Below are 25,571 nucleotides of genomic sequence, written 5' to 3' on the forward strand. Positions count from 1 at the left end.
AAGAAAAACTGGCGTCAAAAGGCCACGTATTCATAGCCGTGCTCCATGGCGGACGCAGACCTCGGAGCTCAACCTCCTAAATAGTGCCCCTGATCGGCAGCCGCCAGACCCGGACTGCCCGCCCAAAAATAGCCCGGTCCCTTATGAGCCCCCCCCCCCACCAATCGGCCCATCCCCGACCATGGCGGCCGTGGACTGAGTCCGTAGGCGCCACGCGAGTATGCCGAACAGCAGGACCACATTAGATCCACGCCGTCGAGATTTTGGCCGGTCGGGGCCGGAGAATGGCGGTGCGGGCCTCCAGCAACAGCCATAGGTAGGGGGTACGTGGCATATTTCCCGGGTACACCGCTTTTCGGGGCCCGGAGAATCGGGGAACTGGCACCGGTCTCGATTCCATGTGCGGAAGTGGACTCTCCGCCCCGGCGCCAGACGCGATTTCGGCTTCGGGGTGCGGAGAATCCAGCCCAAGTTTGAATGGAAACAGATCTCAGGCTGTCAAAATCAAAAGGTACGATGTCTTGTAATTACCATATTGTATCCAACTACTTGGAACTGACAATTTAATCAACCTCATTATAGATCTAGAATGCGTCAATAGCCAGCAATTAGCTTCAGGCCAGTACAAATGCTCATTAACCTATTATAACCTTGAAAAGACAATTTGTTTATAATTGATTTGGCATTTCTTTTACAGTACAAGTAGTAGACAAAACAAAACTGAGGGTGGCAGTTGCCTTTTAAATTGCCAGGCAGCATTTTAAGAGGACTATTTATTGTAATATATTTTGTTTAAAGCATCAATCGATGCAATTTTGCCTTTCACTCTTTGTCCAGTGTCACAACAGTAAGAAAACAGAGCCCATTCATTTTCGCAGATTAATGTCTTTTCCAGCTCACTTAACTGTTCATTTGGTAAAGCTTGCCTCACTCAACTACATCAAGGTTCTATGTACCAAGTCCGACCACATAATTCACGCAAAAGTGAAAGACACACTACAATGCTCAGTTTTCCTAGGAAAGGAAGCATACAAAAGAAAGTTAACAAGGTATTCAAAAGATCTTAAGGAATAGGGACATGAGTAGGCCATTTGGCCCATGAAACCTTCTCTGCCATTTGATAAGATCATGGCTGATCTGATTGTGGCCTTAACTCCACTTTCCTGCCTAATTCAACATTTGATCAATACCAAATGCTGGAAATTACATATATAATAACTTATTGTCACAAGTAGACTTTAATGAAGTTACTGTGAAAAGCTCCTAGTCGCCACATTCTGGCACCTGTTCAGGGAGGCCGGTACGGGAATTGAACCCGCGCTGCTGGCCTTGTTCTGCAGTACAAGCCAACTGTTTAGCCCACTGTGCTAAACCAGCTGTGTGCATGCCAGTGAGAAACTGAAAAACACACGATGCTTGAATGTGAAACTCCCATCGGAACAAACTGCACATGTTTATTGCCCAGGTTTGTACATGAAGAATGGTGCTTGACGAAGACTCAAAGGTGACACAGGTACAAGAAGCTCCACACAATTTTCATAAGAGGAGAAAATGCATGTTTTTAAAAAGAATATAAAAATGACTGTCCATCTTCCGCCATCCGTTATTCCCAAATATCTTCCATTCATGGAATCCCTATAGGGCAGGAGGCTATTCGGTCCATCGAGTCTGCACCAACCCTTGGAAAGAGCACCTTACTTCGGCCCATGCCCCCACCTTCTCTCCACAACCCAGTAACCCCACCCAACCTTCTGGACACCAAGGGCACGATTCTCCGGCCACGTTGCGCTCAAGCCAGAGAACAACACGGCCAGAGAATACCGGGAGAGGCCTGCAGCTAGCCTCCCAACAGGCTCCAAGCCTCGTGGGATTCACCGAATTCCGGCGAGACGGAGTCGGAACTCCGACCCAAATGGGACCGAATGGCGCTCGCGGAAGTAGGTCATAAACCTACTTCGACCTACTCACACGGGATCCACCGGCCTCCATTGATTCATTGGCCTCCCCAGGGAGGCTGCAGCCGGGCGTCAATTAGTGCTGGTCCACACAAACGTGGACCAGGCGGAATAGCACCCGGGGGGGTCACCGGAGATCTCTGGGTGGTCAGGGTAAGTGCAGGATGGCCTCCTGGCCCTCTCCCTGGAACGTGGGCACCTTGGCATGCCCAGCTGGCACTTTGGCACTGCCACCCTGGCACTGCCAAGGTGCCCGGATGACACTGCCAAGCCAACAGGAATACTGTCTGGGTGTGAGGGTGGCTGAGCAAGGGTGCCTGAGTGCCAGGGTAGCATTGGAATGTTCAGGGGCCGATGGGGGCCATGCACATGAAACAAGGGTGGAGGGGGGGGATGAAAGGTGGGGGAGTGCAGGACAGGTAAGCAGGAGCCTCTGGGAGGTTGGGGGGTGATGGGCAGGCGTCCTGGAAAGGACAGTGTGCTCTATGGGGGCTTGGGGGGCCTGAAGAGGGGGGACCTCCAGTGACCCCTTAGTGGGGTGTCCTCACTTGGGGAGGTGTGGGGGGGGGCTAAACCGGTGAGAAACTCCCCAGGACATAAAAAAGTGACTAAGTGACACTGAATATCAGTGGGGAACTCAAGGCAGAGCCGGCGGGAAACTCCCTGAAAGAACCCCCCACAAATTAACTTAGACATTTTTGGGGAGAATCGCGCCATAAGTGCCAATCCACCTAACCTGCACATCTTTGGACTGTGGGAGGAAACCAGAGCACCCGGAAGAAACCCACAGGGAGACACGGGGAAAAAGTACAAACTCCACACAGTCACCCTAGGCCGAAATTGAACCCGGGTCCCTGGCGTTGTGAGGCAGCAGTGATAACCACTGTACCACCGTACCGGACATTGTAATGTCCAAGCAGTTGTTTTCTATGAGGCTTTGAGGTAATTCTTCAAACAATTTTCTCTTCTTTGTGTAATGATGTGTAGACAGACATGTAACTAAGGGGTTAATCACAACACCCAGCTGTGGCACTAGAGGGCATTACACGACCCACTATAAAACCGCAGCTCACACAAGATCTCTCTCTCACTCCCAGCAGAAGCTAGGGAAGATCAGTGTAGTAGAGAGATCTCAGTTAAGCCACCACGTGTAGCTTAGATACAGTTTGGACAGCGAGTCATTCTCACTTTGTTGCTAGAGTTAGATCAGTAGAGTGTCAAACTTGTTTATTAGTTCTGTCATTACTTAATAAATTCTTTCAGCTTACTTTGAGGACTCGAATATTCTTCAACATCGTCTACAGTTAGTAACGACATATATTGCTTAAACAACGTAACATAATATTATGGAGAAGTAACTGGCCTCAATGCAATTTATTCTCAGCAGAGTGGAGGAACTCAGTGTACATGGAATCAGAGCTGGTGAAGTTGGGTTTTATTACATTCTCTAATTTGTGACTAATCTTTAAAAATGGCAGTTACTGCTCTGCACTGAAACAAACAAAATTTTTGAAGTTACTGTAAATTTAGGTTAATCCTATTGTGCCTCATAGTGTTCATGATGTGTCACACCCCGAACATTCTGTATTTGCAATCAGGCACACTGCATTGAATGGTTCTTATGAGGGATACTTCCTCTCATGGACACCTCTTCACAGCATTTCAAAAAGGATTAACTAATACAAATATTAAATAACATCGAAAGCATCAGAAACCAGACTGTACCAGAACACTCATGAATGATGTACCATGATTGTTAGTTTAGTGTGATTTTCTTGTATGAAGTTAATTAGACAAGATACAAAGAAAACTCAACATTTTCAAAATGTGAAATAAAAGAGAAAAAACAGTAGCGTTCAGTAGATCTGTGAGCTTCAGAGCGTACTCAAGCCAACAGGTTTGACAAAGAGTCTCCACAATTAATTTATTTTTACTTTCTCCGATCCTGCCAGACTTACTGTAACATTTTCTCAAAGATGTTCAGGTCACTCACCTTGTATGTTCAAGACATGTTCAACAGTGACATCATTAAGTTTCTTTTTCTGCATCTCTGCACGGATTCGCATGGCTTGATTGGCATATGGCGTCACAACTCCTATGCTATTTTCATCCAATTTCCCCCAGGCCACTGGCCATCTCTTCTGCAATTCTTCCACTTGCTCAGCTACTTCCAAAACCTGAAACAGATTGCAGTTAAATAGCAGTATCCTCCCACGATTCATATTCTCCCAAAAAACAACAAATTTGCTTAAAATCCTTTTTAAAATGCTACTGCAGGAAGACAAAGTAACAAAATTACTTGGCAGTGACCAAATTGCACAGAAACTGGGAGTATTTCAGGCTACAATTTATTTAACAGGGCATTTGTACTTGAATGGTCAATTAGGACAGGCTTAGTTCCTAGATTGGCTCTTCTTTTTTTAAAGTATATTTATTCAGATTTTACATTTTACAAATTGACACAAAGTTACAAAACAATACCATACTGTTATTGAAAATATGGAAAGATGTGTCATTTGAAACATGGAAGTCTGGCAATATCTGGTCTGAGAGAAACATGAGAGAATGTAGGGAAAGACCCTACAAAGGGTTAACAGCAGCTGCCAGGGAAGGATTGTAAAATGCAGATATCCTTGGTCAAGCAGGCTTAGCAAACAAGACAAACAGGATTTTGAATGAAGACAAAAACAATGGCTCACACCTTCATTGAAAGTAACTATCTTAGTAAGCATCTGGAAAAGCATGGATGAGGTTCAGTTGAATTTGGCGATGAATCTAGGTGTGATATTTTGCTAATACCAGGTAAATTAAAGAAAACTGGAGACTATCAGTCTACGAGAAACATAATTCAAAGCCAATATCAAAGTCAAAATTATGAGCTGAGGACACAATTGGAAAATCAAACTATAGAAATGACAGGAATTAAAATTCACACCTCTATTGAAACCAAAGCATTTTGAACATCACAAAGGACACAATGTAATCAGATCTATGAAGCGAAGTCATGTCAAAATGAATACTTAGTTGGATTAGAATGTTTAGCTCAAAGATACTTTTTACAATCAAAGTGAAAAATGTTACTTTACAATAAAGTCATAAAAACTAGATAACTGTTAGAAAAATATGTCAACGCGAAGAAAAGGGGATAGCAGGCAGAACCAGAACTCAGAGAGAGGCAGAGAAGCTGAGTCAGATTACAGTCAGCTCGGCCTTGGGAAAGGGACAGGGCATAGCAGCTGAGCTAAAACAGCGAATACATCTAAAGAAGACCAGACTTCAAAGAAGATTGATTGTCAAGTTGGGCCTGAAGGTCCCTTCAACCAACCAGAAGGATCCAGAAGCAAGATCTTTTTCCTTTCTGTAAAGAAAGTATTTGCAGCTTTTAAAAGAAAAAATATAATAAAGTAACTTAATTTAACCTGAAATAGTGGTTATTCCAAAGTCTACTTTACTTACTTAGCTATGCAGGACCCAGGATCGATGCTACAATGTGGGAAGTAGATGAAATCTTCGGTGAAGGTATGGGTTATACCGGGGGATAACGTGAAAACATAGTTTAACCTGAATCGCACCCACTGAAGCCTGTATCGGAGTTGGGGGAGTGAGAATCCCTGATCACCATTTAGAATGTCGGCCCTTTTTGGTATAGGGGGACTTAAGAGTAGTGGTGAGTTTTCAAAAACATGGCACCCAACGTTTCAATTAAAACCCTGTTAATTACGCCTAGCAGGTTGCTTTATTTTTTACATGGCAGCCGTCGTGTTAACACTGTGTTAATTACGCCCAGCCGGTTGTTTTGCTTTCTCCATGGCATCCAGCGTGGAGGCCTAGAATATTAGAAGTTTCTAGGTAAAGCGAGGCTAGAATATTAGAAGTTTCTAGTTGAGCAGAATGGGGGCTAGAGTGGGGGCTAGAATATTAGAAGTTTCTAGTTCCCAAGAAACGGTTGGAATATTAGAAGTTTCTAACCGGCACAAAGGCTAGAATATTAGACGTTTCTAGTCTATGTGTGAGTCAGACTTTACCTGCCGAGTTTAGTCTGGAAAGTCGTGTGTGATTGACGTTTGTAAGGATATTCTGTGGATCGAGGAGACATAAAACTCAGGTTGGGTGTGAAAATCAGCAGACTAGAAGATGCTGACCCTGAGAAAAGGTCTGCAAGACATCTTGGTGACAGCACTAAAATTCTTGCATCCATTACTGGTAAAAGGAGGCCAAAAAATAAGTCATCCTTAGAGTAAGGCAGATTGTAAGGTTAAATCCTAGAGGAATAGGGGACACCTAGAACCTTTAGAGACCAATAACCAATCGACCCTTAACTAAAACAGGAAGATCGTGCCTTAGTTAGCCTTGGATAGGGCCCAGAATTTCAGAAAGGGCCAACCAGGAACAGAACTTAGAATTCTGAAAAATGGCAATTAGAATAATCCTCTTGCTCTGAAACACGGTCAAGAGAGTTGAAGCAATGAAACAAGAGTGGACAAAATTAACAGAGGCAAAAAACTCCTGCATAAGTGAAACTTTATCAGCATGGAGGAGTCTCAATTTTTGTTAAGAGTAACTAAAACCCTACAGAATAGAGGTCCAAGATCTCAGTGGATAAATGAATGTGTGTTTAATAAGGATTTGTGAAATCCTACAAAGTAAAGATCCAAGATCTGAGTGGATGAATGAATGTGTGTATGTTTAATAAGGATTTGTGAATTTCCTTTGGTGTTTGTATTTTTTTTAAATGTTGTATTTTGCAAAACCGAGTTTCGCATCAATTGGAAGTTATAAACGGGAGGTAGAAATGTGATCAGTATTATGAGGTGGTAAATCAGTATGTTCATAACTAAATTGGTCTCAGAATAAACGGAAAAAGAGTTTGTACTGGGCAGCAGTCAGCTGTATGCAGGAAATTACTTTGAAACTGCTGCGTAGAAATTGACACTGCATAGCTCCACAGGGTCCTAGTGCCTGACAATCACAAGAAAGTCACTTAACAAAAAAAATAATGATGTTTAGAATGTTAAATACATTGAAGAAGGAGCTTTAGAGAATAAAGATATTGGATCAAAAGTTAGATTAAGAGCAGTACTTGCAGTATAAGGAAATGAGAATCTGATGGCAGGAAAAGATTTGATAAAAATATATGCAGGTAAAATTAAGATATTAAAAACAATTGATAATACAGAGGAAGTGTGGGTGAAGCTACCAACTAAGACTGCAGGGAAAATAATCAGTGAAGCTGTAAAATGTAAAGACAAGATTGTTCAGAATTTGGGTAAACATACAGTTGACTTAGAGAAGCATGGTTTCTGGAGCAAAATAAATTGTATCACAATTAAAACACATGACCCGATTGGTGGGAAGACAGTGAATTAAAACCCGTGAGCAGCATTGATTGGACAGATGTTCAAGTTAAAATGTTATGTTTGGAACTTACCTACATAAAAATCCAGTCGTAATCAAAATAAAGTAATTAAAGTAAATGCAGTAGCAATATCAGGAATGTATCAGGGTAAGGTTTCAATGATTGGATCACTGAGTGCGCAAAAGAGGAGGAATTTGAGATTCTTCGAATCTCACTCAGGGGTTCAATGACAGAAGGAGGAGGCTAAACAGGCTTTAATTGTATGAAGGACATAAAGGATAAGGAAAATAAACCAGTTCAAAGAAAAAAGGAAAGAAATGGTAGCAAAAGAAATCCGGAAGTCCTGGAGAGGGCACTTCTGGGGTTTCCAAATGAAAATAGAAAGTACGAATTGAAGAATAGTGCCCTCTCCACCCTTGACCTGTTCATTTGATTTTTCAGATGGAAAAAATAAATAACAGACAAACCAGTTCACAAGAAGAGAACTACACTTCAGAGAAGAATGTTTTAGACAGTATTGGGGGAAAACTAATGATACAATTGGATACATATTTGAGGGAATTAAATGACAAAGCCCGGAGGAAAACTTTAGAAACAAATCAAAATATTAAATTATTACTGAACAGTGAAACCTCCGGTCAGACATCTCTAATTGGACATCAGCTGATGGATGATCTGCGGTCTCCACGGGGTATGTACTACGTGGTGGAGTACTAAGGGTCTCGGCAGACAGCAGTGACTGACGAGGAACCTCAATATGATAAAAGACAATAGATTAAGAATTTTTGTAGCTTGATGTCACGACGGGAAAATTGTTACCAATGCAGCAAACAATATTGCATTGAAGAGCTGTAATAGGTATTAAAGAAGAAATGTCATGTAAATTGGTAGGGACTGTTATGATAATAGGGGTATGTGTGCCGTTCAAGAACTTGAACAGCATTTCTAAACTGTGTGAATGTTTTAATAGAGGGGGAATAGTGGTAGTTTAGTGTGTTTTCTTGATTTAACTGCATAGAACATCATGAATAATATTGATGTTGTTAACGCGCCATATTTAGTATATGCAATGACTATTGGTCCCAAAGCCACGAAGGGATGTGTCAATATTGTACTTTATTTTTAGTATTTAAATTTTGATAACAGTTGCAAATATGTAAAGTTGTAACACACAATCTATTTGTGTGGTTAGGTAATGAGTAATTTGTTAAGATAAGACTTCTTTTTTTTTAACTGTGTATTTAACAATAGGGAGAATTTATTTGGAAATAGTGATAGTTCGATGTGGTTTTGCGAATACTGTGGGCATATTATATTGCAAATGTTGTAATGGAAAATATACACTTTCATGTTGTAAGGGATAACAGATGAAAGGGATTTGAAGGAAGTTTGTCAGAAAGATATTCTCTCATGTACACCAGGGGCTGGCAGACATACATGGTTCAGGACAATGTTAGACATTAATGTGGAGAAGTCAGGGATAGAAGCAGGATCGATTGAACCTTTTAAATTAATGAAGCAAGGGAATCAGGGGGTGGTACATGATATCATAATTTACCATTCCAATGAGAAACAGAAAGCAATTTGGATGACAGAAAAATGGGACACTTAACAGCCAGTGATGGACAAAAGACCTTTTTGGTTACTGCTGGACTGAGTTGTGTGCTGTTTCTAAGGGACATGAGGAAGCTTCCACGGTGCTGCTACACCAAGGAAGTAAAATGCTTTGGAGGTAGTGGAACGCACGGACATAGCTATTGTGTTACCTTCCTCAGCGCCTGGGGCTATGGTTCACGGTAATTGGACTTGAGGAAAGAACAAAAAAAGACACTGGTCTGTGATATGGATACATTTACGAATTGATTTTGGTGCACAATTTAAAATCACAAAACATGTACATACAAATGAGAAAGATCGGGGATAAATGTTAGTCAGTACAATTAGATGGGGGGATAATTGCCCAAATGATATAGTTATGTTTCAAATGTCAAGACGGGGTGTTATTGAAAATATGGAAAGTTGTGTCATTTGAAACATGGAAGTCTGGTAATATCTGGTCTGAGAGAAACATGAGAGAATGTAGGGAAAGATCCCACAAAGGGTTAACAGCAGCTGCCAGGGAAGGATTGTAAAATGCAGATATCCTTGGTCAAGCAGGCTTAGCAAACAAGACAAACAGGATTTTGAATGAAGACAAAAACAATGGCTCACACCTTCATTGAAAGTAACTATCTTAGTAAGCATCTGGAAAAGCATGGATGAGGTTCAGTTGAATTTGGTGATGAATCTAGGTGTGATATTTTGCTAATACCAGGTAAATTAAAGAAAACTGGAGACTATCAGTCTACGAGAAACATAATTCAAAGCCAATATCAAAGTCAAAATTATGAGCTGAGGACACAATTGGAAAATCAAACTATAGAAATGACAGGAATTAAAATTCACACCTCTATTGAAACCAAAGCATTTTGAACATCACAAAGGACACAATGTAATCAGATCTATGAAGTGAAGTCATGTCAAAATGAATACTTAGTTGGATTAGAATGTTTAGATCAAAGATACTTTTTACAATCAAAGTGAAAAATGTTACTTTACAATAAATTCATAAAAACTAGATAATTGTTAAAAACATATATAAACCCGAAGAAAGGGGATAGCAGGCAGAACCAGAACCAGAACTCAGAGAGAAGCGGAGAAGCAGAGTCAGATTACAGTCAGCTCGGCCATGGGAAAGGGACAGGGCAGAGCAGCTGAGCTAAAACAGCGAATACATCTAAAGAAGACCAGACTTCAAAGAAGATTGATTGTCAAGTTGGTCCTGAAGGTCCCTTCAACCAACCAGAAGGATCCAGAAGCAAGATCTTTTTCCTTTCTGTAAAGAAAGTATTTGCAGCTTTTAAAAGAAAAAATATAATAATAAAATAACTTAATTTAATCTGAAATAGTGGTTATTCCAAAGTCTACTTTACTTACTTAGTAATGCGGGACCCAGGATCGATGCTACTAAGTGGTAAGTAGATGAAATCTTCGGTGAAGGTATGGGTTATACCGGGGGATAACTTGAAAACATAGTTTGACCTGAATCGCACCCACTGAAGCCTGTATCGGAGTTGGGGGAGTGAGAATCCCTGATCACCATTTAGAATGTCAGCCCGTTTTGGTATAGGGGGACTTCTAAGGGTAGTGGTGAGTTTTCAAAAACAATACCCAGAAAAAAGCAAAAAAAGCAGAACAGGGAATTGGTATTCAACCCACATCCCCAACTTCTCGGGCAGCTTTCTGAGACACACCAACTGAGGAGGAGAGCCAGCCACCAGTCAATAAGGGGGAGGAATCACTCCTATCCCGGAGGAAAAATACATGATATCTACTGAGTGGATATCCTCGTACACAAATACCAATCGCACTTCAGCCGACTCTAATAACAGACAAGCTTAAAGTCCGAAAAAGATTACCTTTGACTGGGGAGACTATCTTCAATCACAGCAAGAACGAACTAACCCTAATGCACTGCCCCCACTCACACAACAGAAAGGATAATCACTCGAACCTTAGCCAGGAGGGGATCACAGTCCAGGGGGAGAACAAGCATCAGTAGGGCATCCTGGGAGGGAGGGCCGGCCCACCACCCCCCACCACCCGAGAACCCCCACCCACCCACCCAACCCAGCCAGACCAGAACCAGGGAACTTGAGGTGAAGGAATCCTTAGGGAGCAGTGACCACAATATGATAGAATGCACACATGAGTGTGGCCTCAACCGGGACCTGGGATTCATGTCGCATTGCATTCATCCCCCACCACCTGGCCTGCGAAATCCTACCAACTGTCCTGGCTTGACACAATTCATACCTCTTTAACCTGGGGTTACCCCAACTATGGGTCTGTAAAGATTTAATCACCTGCTAATGCTCGCATTTCAAGCATTGTCTTGCATCTTTGAATTTGTCTATATATGTTTCTGGAACATACCTCTTCATTCACCTGAGGAAGGAGCAGCGCTCTGAAAGCTAGTGATATCGAAACAAACCTGTTGGACTGTAACCTGGTGTTGTCAGACTTCTTACTTTGGGAAAAAATTACAGTAAGGTCGCCAGACTCCATGTTCCTGACTGTCTCCTCACTGCAGCATCAAACAGACAGACTTCATGGTTATCATTTGCCTGCTAAGGACCATTCTTTGTCCATTCAGTGTCTGCAGCTGCCTCTCAAAGCCCATTGACTCGTATTGATTGGTCAGGACCTCACACTGCCAGACAACTCCCGCCCCACACCACATGATACAGTCAAGTGGCAGCTTTGGCCACTTGACTATTATGAGCTCTCATCTCAGGTGCAGGCATTGCTTTAACCTTCACTCTATGGCCTTGAGCTCAGCTTGGCCCATGGGGTATATTTGTTAATAAGCACTTAACCTAGAGCCAAGGATTAGAAGTGCTAATCTTGGGCAGTGTGCCATGGTCACCTTACTAAGGAGATATAATTGTATGCCCAGTCGGGCAATGGTACAGCCACATCATAGCAGTCATTGACTTTGGGGGTCCGTGTATCAAGGGGTAAATGCTAAGCAGCAACCATTGGAACACACACAGAAGCGCTGCTTGAGTGGGTACAATTGCATAATTAGTCTAACAGCAATCATGTCGATTAAGCACAAGCTAAACGGTCTCAGCTGCAATGGGGTACAGATCATTGACATGTTTGTCCATCAGCCTTGCCTTGTCTCCATCCCACCTCCAGAAGCCACCACACTGAAGCCCATGCCCCGAGCTTACCTTCCCAGTCCTTCAAAGAAGCCTGCGGCCCTGCACCAGAAGGCAGCTGTGAATATACTGCTGTCCAGACTTTCCTGTGACCCCCCTCTCTCCATTAACAGCCAGTTTATAATTTAGATGTTTCAGAACATAAACCTTATTCTTAGGAATCAAAAGTTTCAACCTTAGGAAATGGGGGTGTCTGGTTTAGAAATTGGTGAGCAACCTGGGGTGAATGCAATTCAAACATGTTTGGAAATGATTACACTTAAAGGGTTGAAGCCATGCTGACTTCAGAAGTTAACATCTAGAAAGGCAAGATGATAAAACAGCAGGTGGATGTACTTAGCTAAAGAACTGGAGACGTGATGCCTGTAATCCTGCAGTAAGAGAAATGTTTTCATTTGCTAGTTAGAGCTGAATTAGATTAAAGCATTGGGTGAACCATGAAGAGTTGGAAAATCAATTTCTTTCTTCAGATCAAAGAACGAATTTTAAATGGGGGATACTTAGCCGAAGATCTGTCTAGAGGTATCCCAGAGCTTGCCATATCATCATGGAGATATCACAGCGCACTGTGAGAAAGTGGTCAAAGTAAATGACAGTTAGTTAGGCCTGCACAGTAAAGTAAGCAGAAAAAAGCACGTCATCATTCACCATGTGGCAAGTGAGAAGGGATTAATCTCAGTTTGGATTTCATGAGAGAAAACTATTGCCTAGTTTGAAGCTAGTGGAAAAACTTACATTGACCCTCAGGGACTCTTGTGGCAAAAAAAGCAATCAGCAGATTAGCTTGGAAGTATTGTCATAACAGTGGTTAGCACTGTTGCTTCACAGCACCAGGGTCCCAAGTTCGATTCCCGGCTTGGGTCATTGTCTGTGCAGAGTCTGCACGTTCTCCCCGTGTCTGCGTGGGTTTCCTCGGTGCTCCAGTTTCCTCCTACAAGCCCAGAAAGACGGGCTGTGAGGTAATTTGGACATTCTGAATTCTCCCTCTGTGTATCCTAACAGGCGTCGGAATGTGGTGACTAGGGGCTTTTCACAGTAACTTCATTGAAGGGAAATAATGAGATTTCTTGGCATGAGGGGTTTTTACTGTAAACTTGTGCCTAATTTTAGCAGCGGGTTGCTCCACTGACGGACTTGCTGAAGAAGCATAACAAATTTCAGTGGACAGCAGAGTGTCAACAGGCATTTGACGGCCTGCAGGCTGTGTTAACCACCGCCCCTGTGTTGGCCACCCTAAATTACACAAACCATTCAAGGGGGCTATCGATGAGAGTAATGTAGGCATAGGTGCTGTGCTCTTCCAAGTCGACGACGAAGGAATAGAGCGCCCATTTGGGTATTTTTCCAAAAAATTAAATGATCACCAGAGGAAGTATTCAACAATTAAAAAGAAGACTTTGAGCTTGGTGCTGGATTTGCAAAATGTTAACATTTATATTACCAGCAATTCATCTGAAACAATCATATATATGGATCATAATCCATTGACTTTTTTGGAGAAATTCAAGAATAAAAATGTCAGACTGTTTCGATGGACTTTATTATTCCAGCCATTTAATTTAAAACTTATACATGTGGCATTATACATTATAAGTTGATTGCTTCTTTTTTTCTTGGGGGAGGTGTCATGTGAGTGTCCCTTTAAGAAAGGTTTAGTCTCTTAACATGTGACGTCGAGCACATTGGGCTGTGGCTGTCAGGTGAGAGTTTTTATTTAAGGTTTCAGTTTCAGTTTGACTGCTTTGGACTGTAGAAGGAGAAAGAAGTGTTTTTCTCTGTTTTCATTTTAAAAGCTGTTCCAGTAAAAAGCCCATTCGTTGTGGCTAACTGCCTTGGTAACTTTAAAGATATAGTTGTTTTCCTGAAGGAGTTTGAATCTGCTGGCTGGACCTGGATCAGGATTTCAGGAAAAGGACCAGTCCCATTTTTGTAAGGGCCACGAAGAATCCAGCACGAGTTTTAAGGATACAAAGTAATAACATTTATTTACTATAACACATATACATAACAGTAGCAGTAACTTCCCTTGCTACATACTCCTTCCTGCTGGTTCCTGAACTGGCCAGCTTATTTATACTAGGAGTTTACTAGTGGTTTCTCCGCCCCCCTCATTGGGGAAGCTCGTACTCCCACAGGATTGTGGGATAGTCATTAGTCCCCAGCCAATGGTAAGTAGGCAGGTTATAACACCCATTCAAGTGAGAATACAGTGTGCTGGACCATGGCCTTGAAAAGGGGCTTTGGTTTATTGGATTTTGTCATTGAATTGGAACAGCTCAGGGGAAATTCATTAAGTGTTATACATAGATTACTGTAGCTGTATGGTGTCTTTACATTTGTAATTAATAAAAATTCTTGCTGTTTATATATATATATTATATATATATATATGTTAACTACATTCTTAGAATAAACCTTGTTTTGATTAAAGTGTCTAGAAAGACTGATGAATCACACCTGCATTGAAGGCTTTTGTGCTCATCCTAGCCAAATTCAACATAAAAGGTTGTCGGTCAGGTGAACTTCATAATACACTTTAGAGTTTCCAAGCCCTGGCCCATAACAGTATTGAGAAGGACACAAGAGCAAGGGATAAAGCATTCACAAGCAAGAGATGGTAATTGAATGTTTTACCTCAGGAGAGCTGAAACTGAGGAAAGTTAAAGTAGTTTCCAGAGAACTATGGCAGTTGATCCATACAGAGGTAAATGACTTCAAGGTTCTAATGCATAAGAGAATTCTTGGGGAAAGTAAGAAGTAACCTAATCTGTAGAACATAGAACATACAGTGCAGAAGGCGGCCATTCGGCCCATCGAGTCTGCACCGACCCACTTAAGCTCTCACTTCCACCCTATCCCCATAAACCAATAACCCCTCCTAACCTTTTTGGTCACTAAGGGCAATTTATCATGGCCAATCCACCTAACCTGCACGTCTTTGAACTGTGGGAGGAAACCAGAGCACCCGGAGGAAACCCACGCAGACATGGGGAAAACGTGCAGACTCCACACAGACAAGTGACCCAGCGTTGAATCGAACCTGGGACCCTGGTGCTGTGAAGCCACAGTGCTATCCACTTGTGCTACCGTTCTGCCCATAGCCGTGCTGGCATAAGCTATATTGTTAACTTAATCATATCTGCTTTGTTTAATTTGTTCTATGTACAATAAAGTTTGAGTTTTATTTCAAAGCGTGATATCCTATGGCATGGTTTTATTGATTAAATCACTGGGTTTCAGATTACTCTTTAAATGTTATCAGACCCTAACAGGATTGTAACACTCAGGATATTGTGATATGCAATTCACTCAAATTATATATGTACATATAATTAGTATACATCATTTGTACTGAAATTGCAGGGATAAGCCTGGAGAGATTCCACAGATAAACATTCCAATTACATTCTCAGAAAGGTTGCAATAGTTACAGCTACAGAGATATAACATTAGGGAGTTCTACTTTGCAGCAGCTCTACCTGCTGGCAGGTCCCAGCATCCTTTTTTTAAAAATCATTCATGGAATGTGAGCATCGTTTCACTCCGAGTCACACACAATCCTGGCTTGGAATTATCTTGCTATTTCTTCACTGGTGCTGGGTCAAAATCCTGGAACTCCCTCTCCAATTGCACTGTAGGTGTACTTACACCATACAGACTCCAATGGTTTAAGATGATGGCTCACCACCACCTTCTCATGGACAATTAGGGATGGTCATAAATGTTGCCCTTGTGACTATTTATTGTCTCTGGTAATCAGTACGTATCAAAATGATGCATCAACATCAAAAACATCTGCATTGGAACTGGACTAGTGCCTCAATTTAAACAATGGTGTCTAATTTGTCTGACAGCTGCATGATTTCAAGAAACCAATCAGATCTTCATGGAGGAACAATTATGAAAAGAGGATAATCAGTGGAAACTTTATTATAGAGACTATAGTTGGTACATTAGAGCATTTCTAGGTCAACCGTAGACCTAAAGCTGCAAGCACCCACCAAGATGCCTTACATTATTAAAATGCTTCCACTAAACCTCATGTGTTACAAGGGTATTCAAATATTCTACTGTTGAATTTTTGATGGCTTGTATGTGTAAAAGTACTTTCAATAGCAATATTCCCTCTAATTTGGAGAAAGCATAACAAAATATATTTAATTCTCCAGACTTTGAGAGAGGTCTGTTCACGGAATCCCTACTATTTGGGGCACAAACTCATGAATCTGCCTATTTGATCCCCCAGTGGCCCATGACACTACAAAAATCCATGAAGCCCAATGGTGATCAATATTCTCAATACAGATCAATTAGCAGAGAATGTAAATTTCAGTTAAGGCCTTGCACACAGAGGCACGTTCGGTGTTATCCCACAAAAGATGGATTACCTTGCACACAGCATTTTCCATATATTTCGATAGTTTAACTTTAGACATAATTGGCAATTTTAGAATTTAGTTTACATCAAAGAAGGAATGGTTGCTGGCAAAACAATAGTTTGCTACTAAGTTATATCTTCCTCAATCTTTGCTCATTGTTCAATATCCATATAAAGCTGAATAGACGACAACCACATGACGCAGGTGAAAAAGCTAATTTACATAAAAACAAAAGAAATAGGAGCAATAGGGCATTTGGCCCCTTGAGTCTGATGCACCATTCAATAAGGTTCTGCTTGATCGGATTGTGGCCTTAACCACACTTTCCTGTCTGCACACCTCCCCCGCCTACCCCAATAATCCTTGATTCAATTGTAGGTCAAAACTCTGTCCAAGTCAGCCTTGAAAATATTCAATGGCCTAGCATCCACTGCTCTCTAAAGGTAGAATATTTCAAAGATTAACAACCTCAGAGAAGACATTTCTCATTTCCACCTTAAATTGGAGACCCCCTATTTTGAAACTATGTCCCTAGTTCTAGATTCTCCCAAAAGGGGAAACATCCTCTCAGCATCTAACCTTTCAAGACCTCTCAGAACAATATTATCTCTCATTCTTCTAAACTCCACTGACTATAGGACAACCTGCTCAATATTTGTACATGAAAACCACGGCATCCTAGGAAACAACCTAGAGAACCTTCTCTGAACTGCCCCCAATGCAGGTATCTTTTTAAAATATATTTTTATTAAGAAAAGTTTTCATTATAACACAGTAAAATGACAACACATGACAAATACAGCTCCAAACTTACCCTCCTCCCAACAGAAAAACAAACCTGAATCACAACCCCCCCAACTTAACACATGACGGTGATTCGTTCCTCGAAATAGGAAATGAATGGCAGCCACCTCGAGTAGAACCCATCTGCTGACCCCCTCATGATGTACTTGACTTCTCGAAGTACAAAAACTCCATAAGGTCACTCAACCAGGACGAGGCATTGGGCGGAGCCGGAGTGCTCCACCCAAGCAGAACTTGCCTCCGGGCTATCAGCGAGACGAAAACGAGCACATCTGCCTTCACCCCCATCTGCAGTTCCCATGAGTCCAAGACCCAGAAAATGGCCACCAGCGGACAAGGCTCCAGCTAAATCCCAAGATTCCCTGATATGGCGTTGAAGGAGGAGACCCAAAAGCCTACAAAGTTTAGGACATGACCAGAACATGCGCAAATGATGCGCCGGCCCCAGAAAACTTTGCTCGCACTGGTCTTCCACCCTTGGGTAAAGCCCACTCATTTGTGCCCTAGTAAGATGTGCCCTATGCTGACGATCACCAGCACCACCTAAAGCTGCAGACTGGTTGTCCGACCTATTGAAATTTCTCCAGATGGAGAAAATTTAATTTGCCATCTGGGGGTCGGAAGAGGGCTTCCACAAAACATGGGAGCCATTCACCCACCTGTTCCAAGACCTGTTTGTAGTCAACAGCCAATAAGCCAGAAGAAGGGAGAAGGAAGCAACGGTATAACAATGAACACAAATGAAAGGGGGAGAGGATGGGGAAGAAAGAGGCCCCCATGGGAAAGGGAGAGAGAGCCCGCGCGGGAGAGGGAGAGAGAGCCCGCACGGGAGAGGGAGAGGGAGAGAGAGCCCGCGCGGGAGAGGGAGAGGGAGAGAGAGACCCCGCGCGGGAGAGGGAGAGAGAGCCCGCGCGGGAGAGGGAGAGAGGCCGCGCAGTATTCCACGCTGATATTATCTCCTGGTACCCACATCCCTAACAAGTTAGTTTAAACCCTACCCAATAGCTGTAGCAAATCGCCACCCTATTTGGGTGCAACCTGTCCAACCGCAGAATCTCATCTCCCCTAGAACAGGTCCCAATATCGCAAGAACCTTTAGCTCGCCCTCATGCACTAACTCTCCAGCCACGCATTCATCTGCTTTACCCTCCTAATTCTATACTAATTTTCACACGGTAGTGGTAGTAATCCAACGATCATTGCTTTTGAGGTCCTGCATGCTAGTTTCCGACCTAGCTCCCTAAATTCTGACTGCAGGACTACATCTCTCTATCTGTTTATGTCATTTGTGCCCATTTGGACCATGATTGCCGGTTGTTCACTCTCCCACTTCAGGGTGCTCTTGCAGCTTCTCAGTAACGCTCTGGTGGCAACAGGAGGGCAACATACTCAATTCACACCTGCAGCCACTGAAATACCTATCTATTCCCCTAACTATCAAATCACCTATTACCATTGCTCTTCCAGTCTTCCTTGTGAAGCTGAGCCAGCTGTGGTGCCATGCACTTGGCCCTGGCTGCACTCCCCAGATTCAACATCATCGACACTAACACAGTTAGAATGTGCTTTCCCATTTGCTCAGGAGCTAAGGTGCATAAATCAATCAATCCAGGGATAAGATATCAAAATGCATTCTGCAATCTATTTAGCAGGATGCTGATTAATAATATAACATTCTGCTACCAAATGCAAGTGCTTGTATAAGCAGACATTCCTGGTTCTATATACACTGATGGAAGAGAACATTTGTGTTTGAGGAAACTATACAAGGGGTAATACAATTTCAACATAATTAATTTCCAAGGGCAAGTGAAATTCAGACACAATGGGTGAGCGTCTCTGGTCTCACCGCAGCTTGTTTCTCGCCAGAGGGAGGCGGCCCGCCATTGGCTGGCGGCGGGATCTTCTGGTATCGCTGCTGTAAATGTAATTTCCCATTGAATCCACCCAATGCCACCAGGAAACCTGTGGCAATTCACCCAAGTAGGAATTTGGGTTTTGTTTCATATCTTGATGAACAACTTGCAACAATTACATTCCTGGGTTGGTTTATGAAATAATCCCAACCATTATCTGACCTCAGAGATTAATTTGGTAGAATGTAGAGAAATTACTATGACATACCACAATGGCAGTGCGGAAGGGAAATATATTCAGATCAGGGGAGATTGCCAAGCACCTACATAATGAATAGTGCCATTTAACCTGCACCCATTCATGGCAAAAGGAAGTTTTCAAATGTCACATTTTGCTTCATAATACTACAAGGTGAAGCACCTTGGGATGTTTTATTACATATAAGGCACTGTGTAAATATAATAAATTTGGTGACGTTGCTGTTGTTGAAAATCACTCAGTGACTCAGAGCAGCATAGGTGGAGACATGGAAGTAGTTCACATTTTCAAATTGAGGGGGAGTAAAGAACTGGTGCAGAAAGGAAAATTAAACAAAGAAAAGGTGAATGTATATACCACACCACCTACAGTGAGCAAATACCAAACCATCATGTTACCGGCGGCAAGACCATAAGGCCTCCAGATCAAAAAAGGCAAACAGAAATGGTATAATAGAAATTATTTCACACCTCAAAAATATAAATCATGCTATTTAAAAAACCTATACTGCCCTGTTAAATTTGTATTCGAGAGAAATTAGGCTAATTGAATCATTAAAGGAAATGGCCATACTAACACAGACAGCGAGAAATTAACAACAATTAGGCAAAGCAGCTGGAAGAACCATTAGTATATTTTGGAAAAACAATAATCTTTCACAGTTTAAATCAAGTTAAAGATAAACAATCGACTATAATATTTTTCATCTCTGCTCAATGTAACTCATCTCATTATACATCTCTGGACAATATTAAAAATAAATCTCCTCCATCTCTTGCTCAAGTACATTAAATGAGTGTAGAACCAGCCAGTGCTAACCTCAGAACAGTTGTAATAGCTGGCACTGTGTTTGTCTTGCACATCTGCTCCCCAGGCCACGCAAAACATGAGGGGATAAAAATCTTTGTGAGTTGGCTGTTTGCTGTTAGCTGTAAGGTTCCCGCTGTAGAACAGTTCTGATGCAAGACTAATGAAAGAACAGCAAGGAAAAATTAAATTGACATACAGCCACAAAGAAAAGTACAGCACTGTTCAATTAACTCATGCGAGGCATAATCTCACTCATATTAATGAAGGGAATTTGTTCAAAATTTACACTGCATTATCAGCTCCACTGGAGTTTTAGGAGAAAACATCAAGTGCATACTATTAACTGGAATTCAATTAGAGATCTAGATGGTGCATTGCTCCACTTGACTATAGATGCTACACTTTCAAAACTGACCAAATTTAATCAGCTTATACAGCAAGGTCCCATTCCAACAAACAATATACAGATGAGCATCCTGTATGGATTACCTAATGGGAATCAATTGTGGGCAGGATTGAAACAGATAGCATTATTTACCCCCTTATTGTCTTTTTCTAAAGACTGGTAAATGTAATGATTTTTTGCCCTTCAACTTATAACTTGGAGCTGTGCTCCAGATGTACAGGAAAGATAGGGAAAAATGATGGAGGGAGAGGATAGTCTTAATAATAAAGGGTAAAATCACTTCAATGTTAGGAGAGGTAAGCCAGCAGTCAAGTCCTTATTGATAGAATTAAGAAATGGAAAATAATTTAAAACCACAGTGAGTTGTATAGACACGCCCTAGTAGTAGCTATGAAGGAGTAGCTTTTATAAATGTTAAAGATATACATGTAGCAAAGGCTGAATGGTTTTAATGGGGTACTTTAACTATCATATAGTTTGTGAACAAGCAGACTAGCACATGTCAGAGAGTTAGCAAATTTATGTCCAGAATAATTTTCTGAAACAATGTGTCCCAGAATCGACAAGGGGGCAGGTGTGATTGAGTAATGAGCCAGATTTTGTTAACTGCCGAACGATGCAATGCCAATCATCATGTGATTGAATTCAACATAAGAATCTGAAAAGGAGAAACATGAAACATGAAACATGAAACAGTTCTAAGATTCCAGACTTAGTTGAGGCTGATTTTAAAGGGATAATAGTAAACTGGGCAAATTTATTAATGAGTAAAATGACAGAAAGCAATGGGAAGTGTCTGAAAAATAATTTAACATGATACAAAACCAGTTTAAAACCATGAAGGGTCGGGGATGTATTTGCCAAAACAGGCCATCATGGACAACTAAAGAGGTAAATGACAACATTAAATTTAAAAGAAAAAGCATACAAAATTGTGAAAAGTAGCTTAGATCTTGACAAATAGAAAAGATACGAAATGCAGCAATGGGTGACAGAACAGATAGCAAGAGCTAATTAAACAGACTGAAAAGAAAATTAAAAGGGACATCAAAAATAACACAAAATCTTTTACATTAGGAAGAGGGTGGTGAGAAGTAATGTGGGCCCCATGAAAACTGCTAAATGTGATGTTGTCAATGATAACAAGGAAATGGCAGGCATTCTGAATAATTACTTTGCATTAGTATTTACAGTAGAGGAAGAGGTCAGTACACCAGACATACCAAGGATACTATTCCTGAATCAGTGACAGGGACTCATTAAAATTAACATTAAAAAGATAAAAGTAATGGAGAGATGAATGAAACTGAAAAACGACAAGTTCCCAGGATTAGATGGCTTCGATCCCAAGGTGAAAATAAATAGGTGAGAACATTATAGATAGTTTTCTTAATGCGGGAATCATCCATTAAATTGGAAAATTGCGCACATCACTCCTCTATTTATGAAAGCTGGCAGAGTGAATCAAGAAATTATAGGCCAGTTAGCCTACTATCTCTCTTTTTAGTAAGGCAATTTCCTAACCAGGTCCATAATTTGCCTTCAATTCCATGAGCTTTGACTTCACTCAACTATCTCTTGTGAGAGACTTTATCAAATGTCTCCTTGAAGAATACTAAGTAACATGCATAGATATTCCCTTGTCCACTACTTTAGTCATCTCTTCAAAAAATTCAGGTTCTTCAAGCATGACCTATCTCTGAGAAATCCATACTGGCTTTCTCTGATCAGCTGAAAAATTTCAAGACACCCTAACCTTAATGAAAGGCTCTGTAGCAATTGCCCGACAACAGATGAATGAAATGAAAATCGCTTATTGTCACAAGTAGGCTTCAATGAAGTTACTGCAGGTGCTGTTTAGCACAGGGCTAAATCGCTGGCTTTGAAAGCAGACCAAGGCAGGCCAGCAGCACGGTTCAATTCCCGTAACAGCCTCCCCGAACATACGCCGGAATGTGGCGACTAGGGGCTTTTCACAGTAGCTTCGTTACTGGGCACTCTGGAGCGATGCACTGCATAGGGTCAACTCCACCTCCACATGCGCAAGGTTCGGCCTGACGCAACTAAAAGTGGTACATACAGCCCATTTAACAAGAACCCATATGAGTGGGTTCTTCCCAGAGGTAGAGGATAGATGTGAATGGTGACAAGGAGGCCCGACCTACCACACCCACATGTTCTGGTCGTGCCCCAAACTTGCGGGGTACTGGACAGCCTTCTTCGAGGCAATGTCCAAAGTGGTGGGGATAGGGGTGGAGCCATGCCCGAAAGTGGCGGTCTTCAGGGTATCAGACCAGCCAGATCTATTCCTGGGGAGGAGGGCGGACGCCCTTGCCTTTGCCTCCCTGATCGCCTGCCGTAGAATCCTGTTCGGCTGGCGGTCAGCAGCACCACCCAAAGCTGCACACTGGCTGTCCGACCTCTCAGAATCTCTCCAAATGGAGAAAATCAAATTCGCCATCCGAGGGCCAGACGACCACTTCCACAGAACGTGGGAGCCATTGACCCAATTGTTCCGGGACCTGTTTTTGGCCAACGAACAAGCAGAAGAATAGCCAGGTAGCCAAGAATCAGGGGAAAGTAGCCAAGGCATGAGAGAGAGAGAGAGACCAGGAGAGGAGAGGGGGGGGGGCAGCTAAACCCAAGAGGAAAGGCGAACCACAGGAGGGGGGTGGGGGCAGAAGGAGGGGTGAGGGAGGGGGGGAAAGAGTGAAGAGACAGGGAACAATAGAGAACCAGGGTGGTGAGGGTGGCGGGGGGGGGGGGGGGGGGGGGGGGGGGGGGAAGAGTGAAGAGACAGGGAACAATAGAGAACCAGGGTGGTGGTGGGGGGGGGGAGGCAGTGAAATGATAGCCGGAAGGAGGGCACGGGAAACGATAACAAACTTAGCATCTACAGGAACAGAGAGCAAGGAGAATACAGGCGAAAGACGGGACAAACGACTGAACGGAGGTGAGCGCGAGATGACAACGGCAGCGAAAATCCATCCGGGAGAAGCAAGTGACAACACCAACACCAGACCCATTTGAGTATTGCCCTCTGTAACTGTTTCTCCAGCACCAAAGTGTATATCTACCTCACCAGTCCCCCCCGCACCCACTCCTCCCTCCCCCCCACACACACACACAAACAATGCCTCATTGTAAATAATATTGCCAATTGTACAGAGTTGCTGCTGTTGAGCTGGTGCATAATACCTTACTAGTTATTTTATTTTATTTTTTATTTATGTTTTATCACTTTTTTTTTGGTATGTTTGTGTGTGCCCTTCTCATCTATATATATATATATATATATATCTTATTCTGTGTACGTAACGGTAAATATACTTTGTTCAAAAACCCAATAAAAAAAAACATTTAGAAAAAGAAACATGCAATGAAATCAAAATCGCTTATTGTCACGAGTAGGCTTCAAATGAAGTTACTGTGAAAAGCCCCTAGTCGCAGCCTGCCACATGTTCTGGGCCTGCCCCAGATTTGCCAGCATCTGGACAGCCTTCTTCGAGGTGATGTCCGAGGTTTTGGGGCTAAAGGTGGAGCCATGCCCGAGAGTGGCAGTCTTCAGGTAGCCATAATTATGTATGGGGAAGAGAGTCGATGCCCTTGCTTCCTAATCGCACGACGGAGAATCCTGCTCGGCTTGCGATTGGCAGCGCCAACCACTGCTGCAAATTGGGATTTCTCCAACTGGAGAAGATCAAGTACACCGGACGAGGGCTTCCACAAAGCGTAGGGTCTATTCATCATCCTGTTCCAAGACCTGTTCGAGGCCAATAGCGAATAGGAAGGAAAGGGGTGGGGGGAGGGGGGTGTGCGTGGTTTAAACCAATGAGGGCAAACAGAATCACACAGAACAGATAGGAACAAGGGGGGGAAAGAGGTGGCAAGGAAGGAACTCAGGGAAGGGGGGGGGCGGGGGGGTGCGCGGCACAGAGCCCGCCCCACCCAGGCAAATCCAGAGGGGCAACAGCAACAATCAAAAAATGAATTTTATGGGCAGCACAGTAGCATAGTGGTTAGCACTATGGCTTCACAGCACCAGGGTCCCAGGTTCGATTCCGGCTTGGGTCACTGACTGTGCGGAGTCTGCACGTTCTCCCTGTGTGTGCATGGGTTTCCTCCGGGTGCTCCGGTTTCCTCCCACAGTCCAAAGATGTGCAGGTTAGGTGGATTGGCCATGATAAATTGCCCTTAGTGTCCAAAATTGCCCTTCGTGTTGGGTGGGGTTACTGGGTGTTGGGTGGGGTTGCTGGGTTATGGGGATGGGGTGGAGATGTTGACCTTGGGTGGGGTGCTCTTTCCAAGAGCCAGTGCAGACTCGATGGGCCGAATGGCCTCCTGCTGCACTGTAAATCCTATGATAATCTTCTGGCCCTCTGCCATGAGCACCATCTCTGCCTCCAAACAGGCCAACCGGTCCTCATCATCTACCTCCGCCTTCTGGAGCGGCGAACTCTGAACCTTCAGTGTTTGCTCCACTCTCAATAGTCGCACTGATCGGCTCCGCCACCGTAGCCAGATCTTCCAAGGCCTCTTGCCTATGCTGCTGGAACTTATCTAACAATCGCTTGCTAGACCACTGGGCAGCCAGAGCTCTCCGCCATCTTTCCCTCTGATGTTGAGGATGAAGGTGGATGACTTGGAGAATCTGTCCAAGAGGCAGAATCTCTGGATTTTGGGGCTGCCTGAGGGAATTGGAGGAATGCAGGCCACAAAGTATGTGGTGAAGGTGTTTGAGAAGTTGGTGGGGGAGGGGGTTTTGACCGTCCTCCCAAGGTGGATCGGGCGCTCAGGGTGTTGAGGAAGAGGCCAAGGCAGGGGCGCAGTCAAGGGTGGTGCGGTTGCATTATTTTCTGGACAAAGAGAAGATTCTCTTTGCTCTCAGGCCTTCCTGTGGTTCCGAGACATAGAGGAGCAGGTCAACCGCATAGAGCGACACTCTGAGCTCTCTGCCTCCTCATTGGATGCCTTTCCAGC

The 25,571-nt window shown here is 42.9% G+C and overlaps 1 protein-coding gene across 5 annotated transcripts in view; it reads right to left on the minus strand.

Moving 5' to 3' along the window:
• The window catches only part of LOC140394181 (probable helicase with zinc finger domain), a 682,830-nt gene that overhangs the window by 428,736 nt on the left and 228,523 nt on the right, over positions 1 to 25,571 (minus strand). For all 5 annotated transcript variants that reach the window (XM_072481139.1, XM_072481135.1, XM_072481136.1 and 2 more), the window contains 2 exons: positions 20,195 to 20,342; positions 3,949 to 4,132 (listed from right to left, as the gene is read on the minus strand). In XM_072481139.1, coding sequence (XP_072337240.1) covers positions 3,949 to 4,132; positions 20,195 to 20,342 — 332 coding nt within the window. The remainder of the gene's footprint in view (positions 1 to 3,948; positions 4,133 to 20,194; positions 20,343 to 25,571) is intronic.

The sequence above is a fragment of the Scyliorhinus torazame genome, chromosome 17 (genome assembly GCF_047496885.1).
Source record: "Scyliorhinus torazame isolate Kashiwa2021f chromosome 17, sScyTor2.1, whole genome shotgun sequence".
NCBI lineage: Eukaryota > Metazoa > Chordata > Chondrichthyes > Carcharhiniformes > Scyliorhinidae > Scyliorhinus > Scyliorhinus torazame.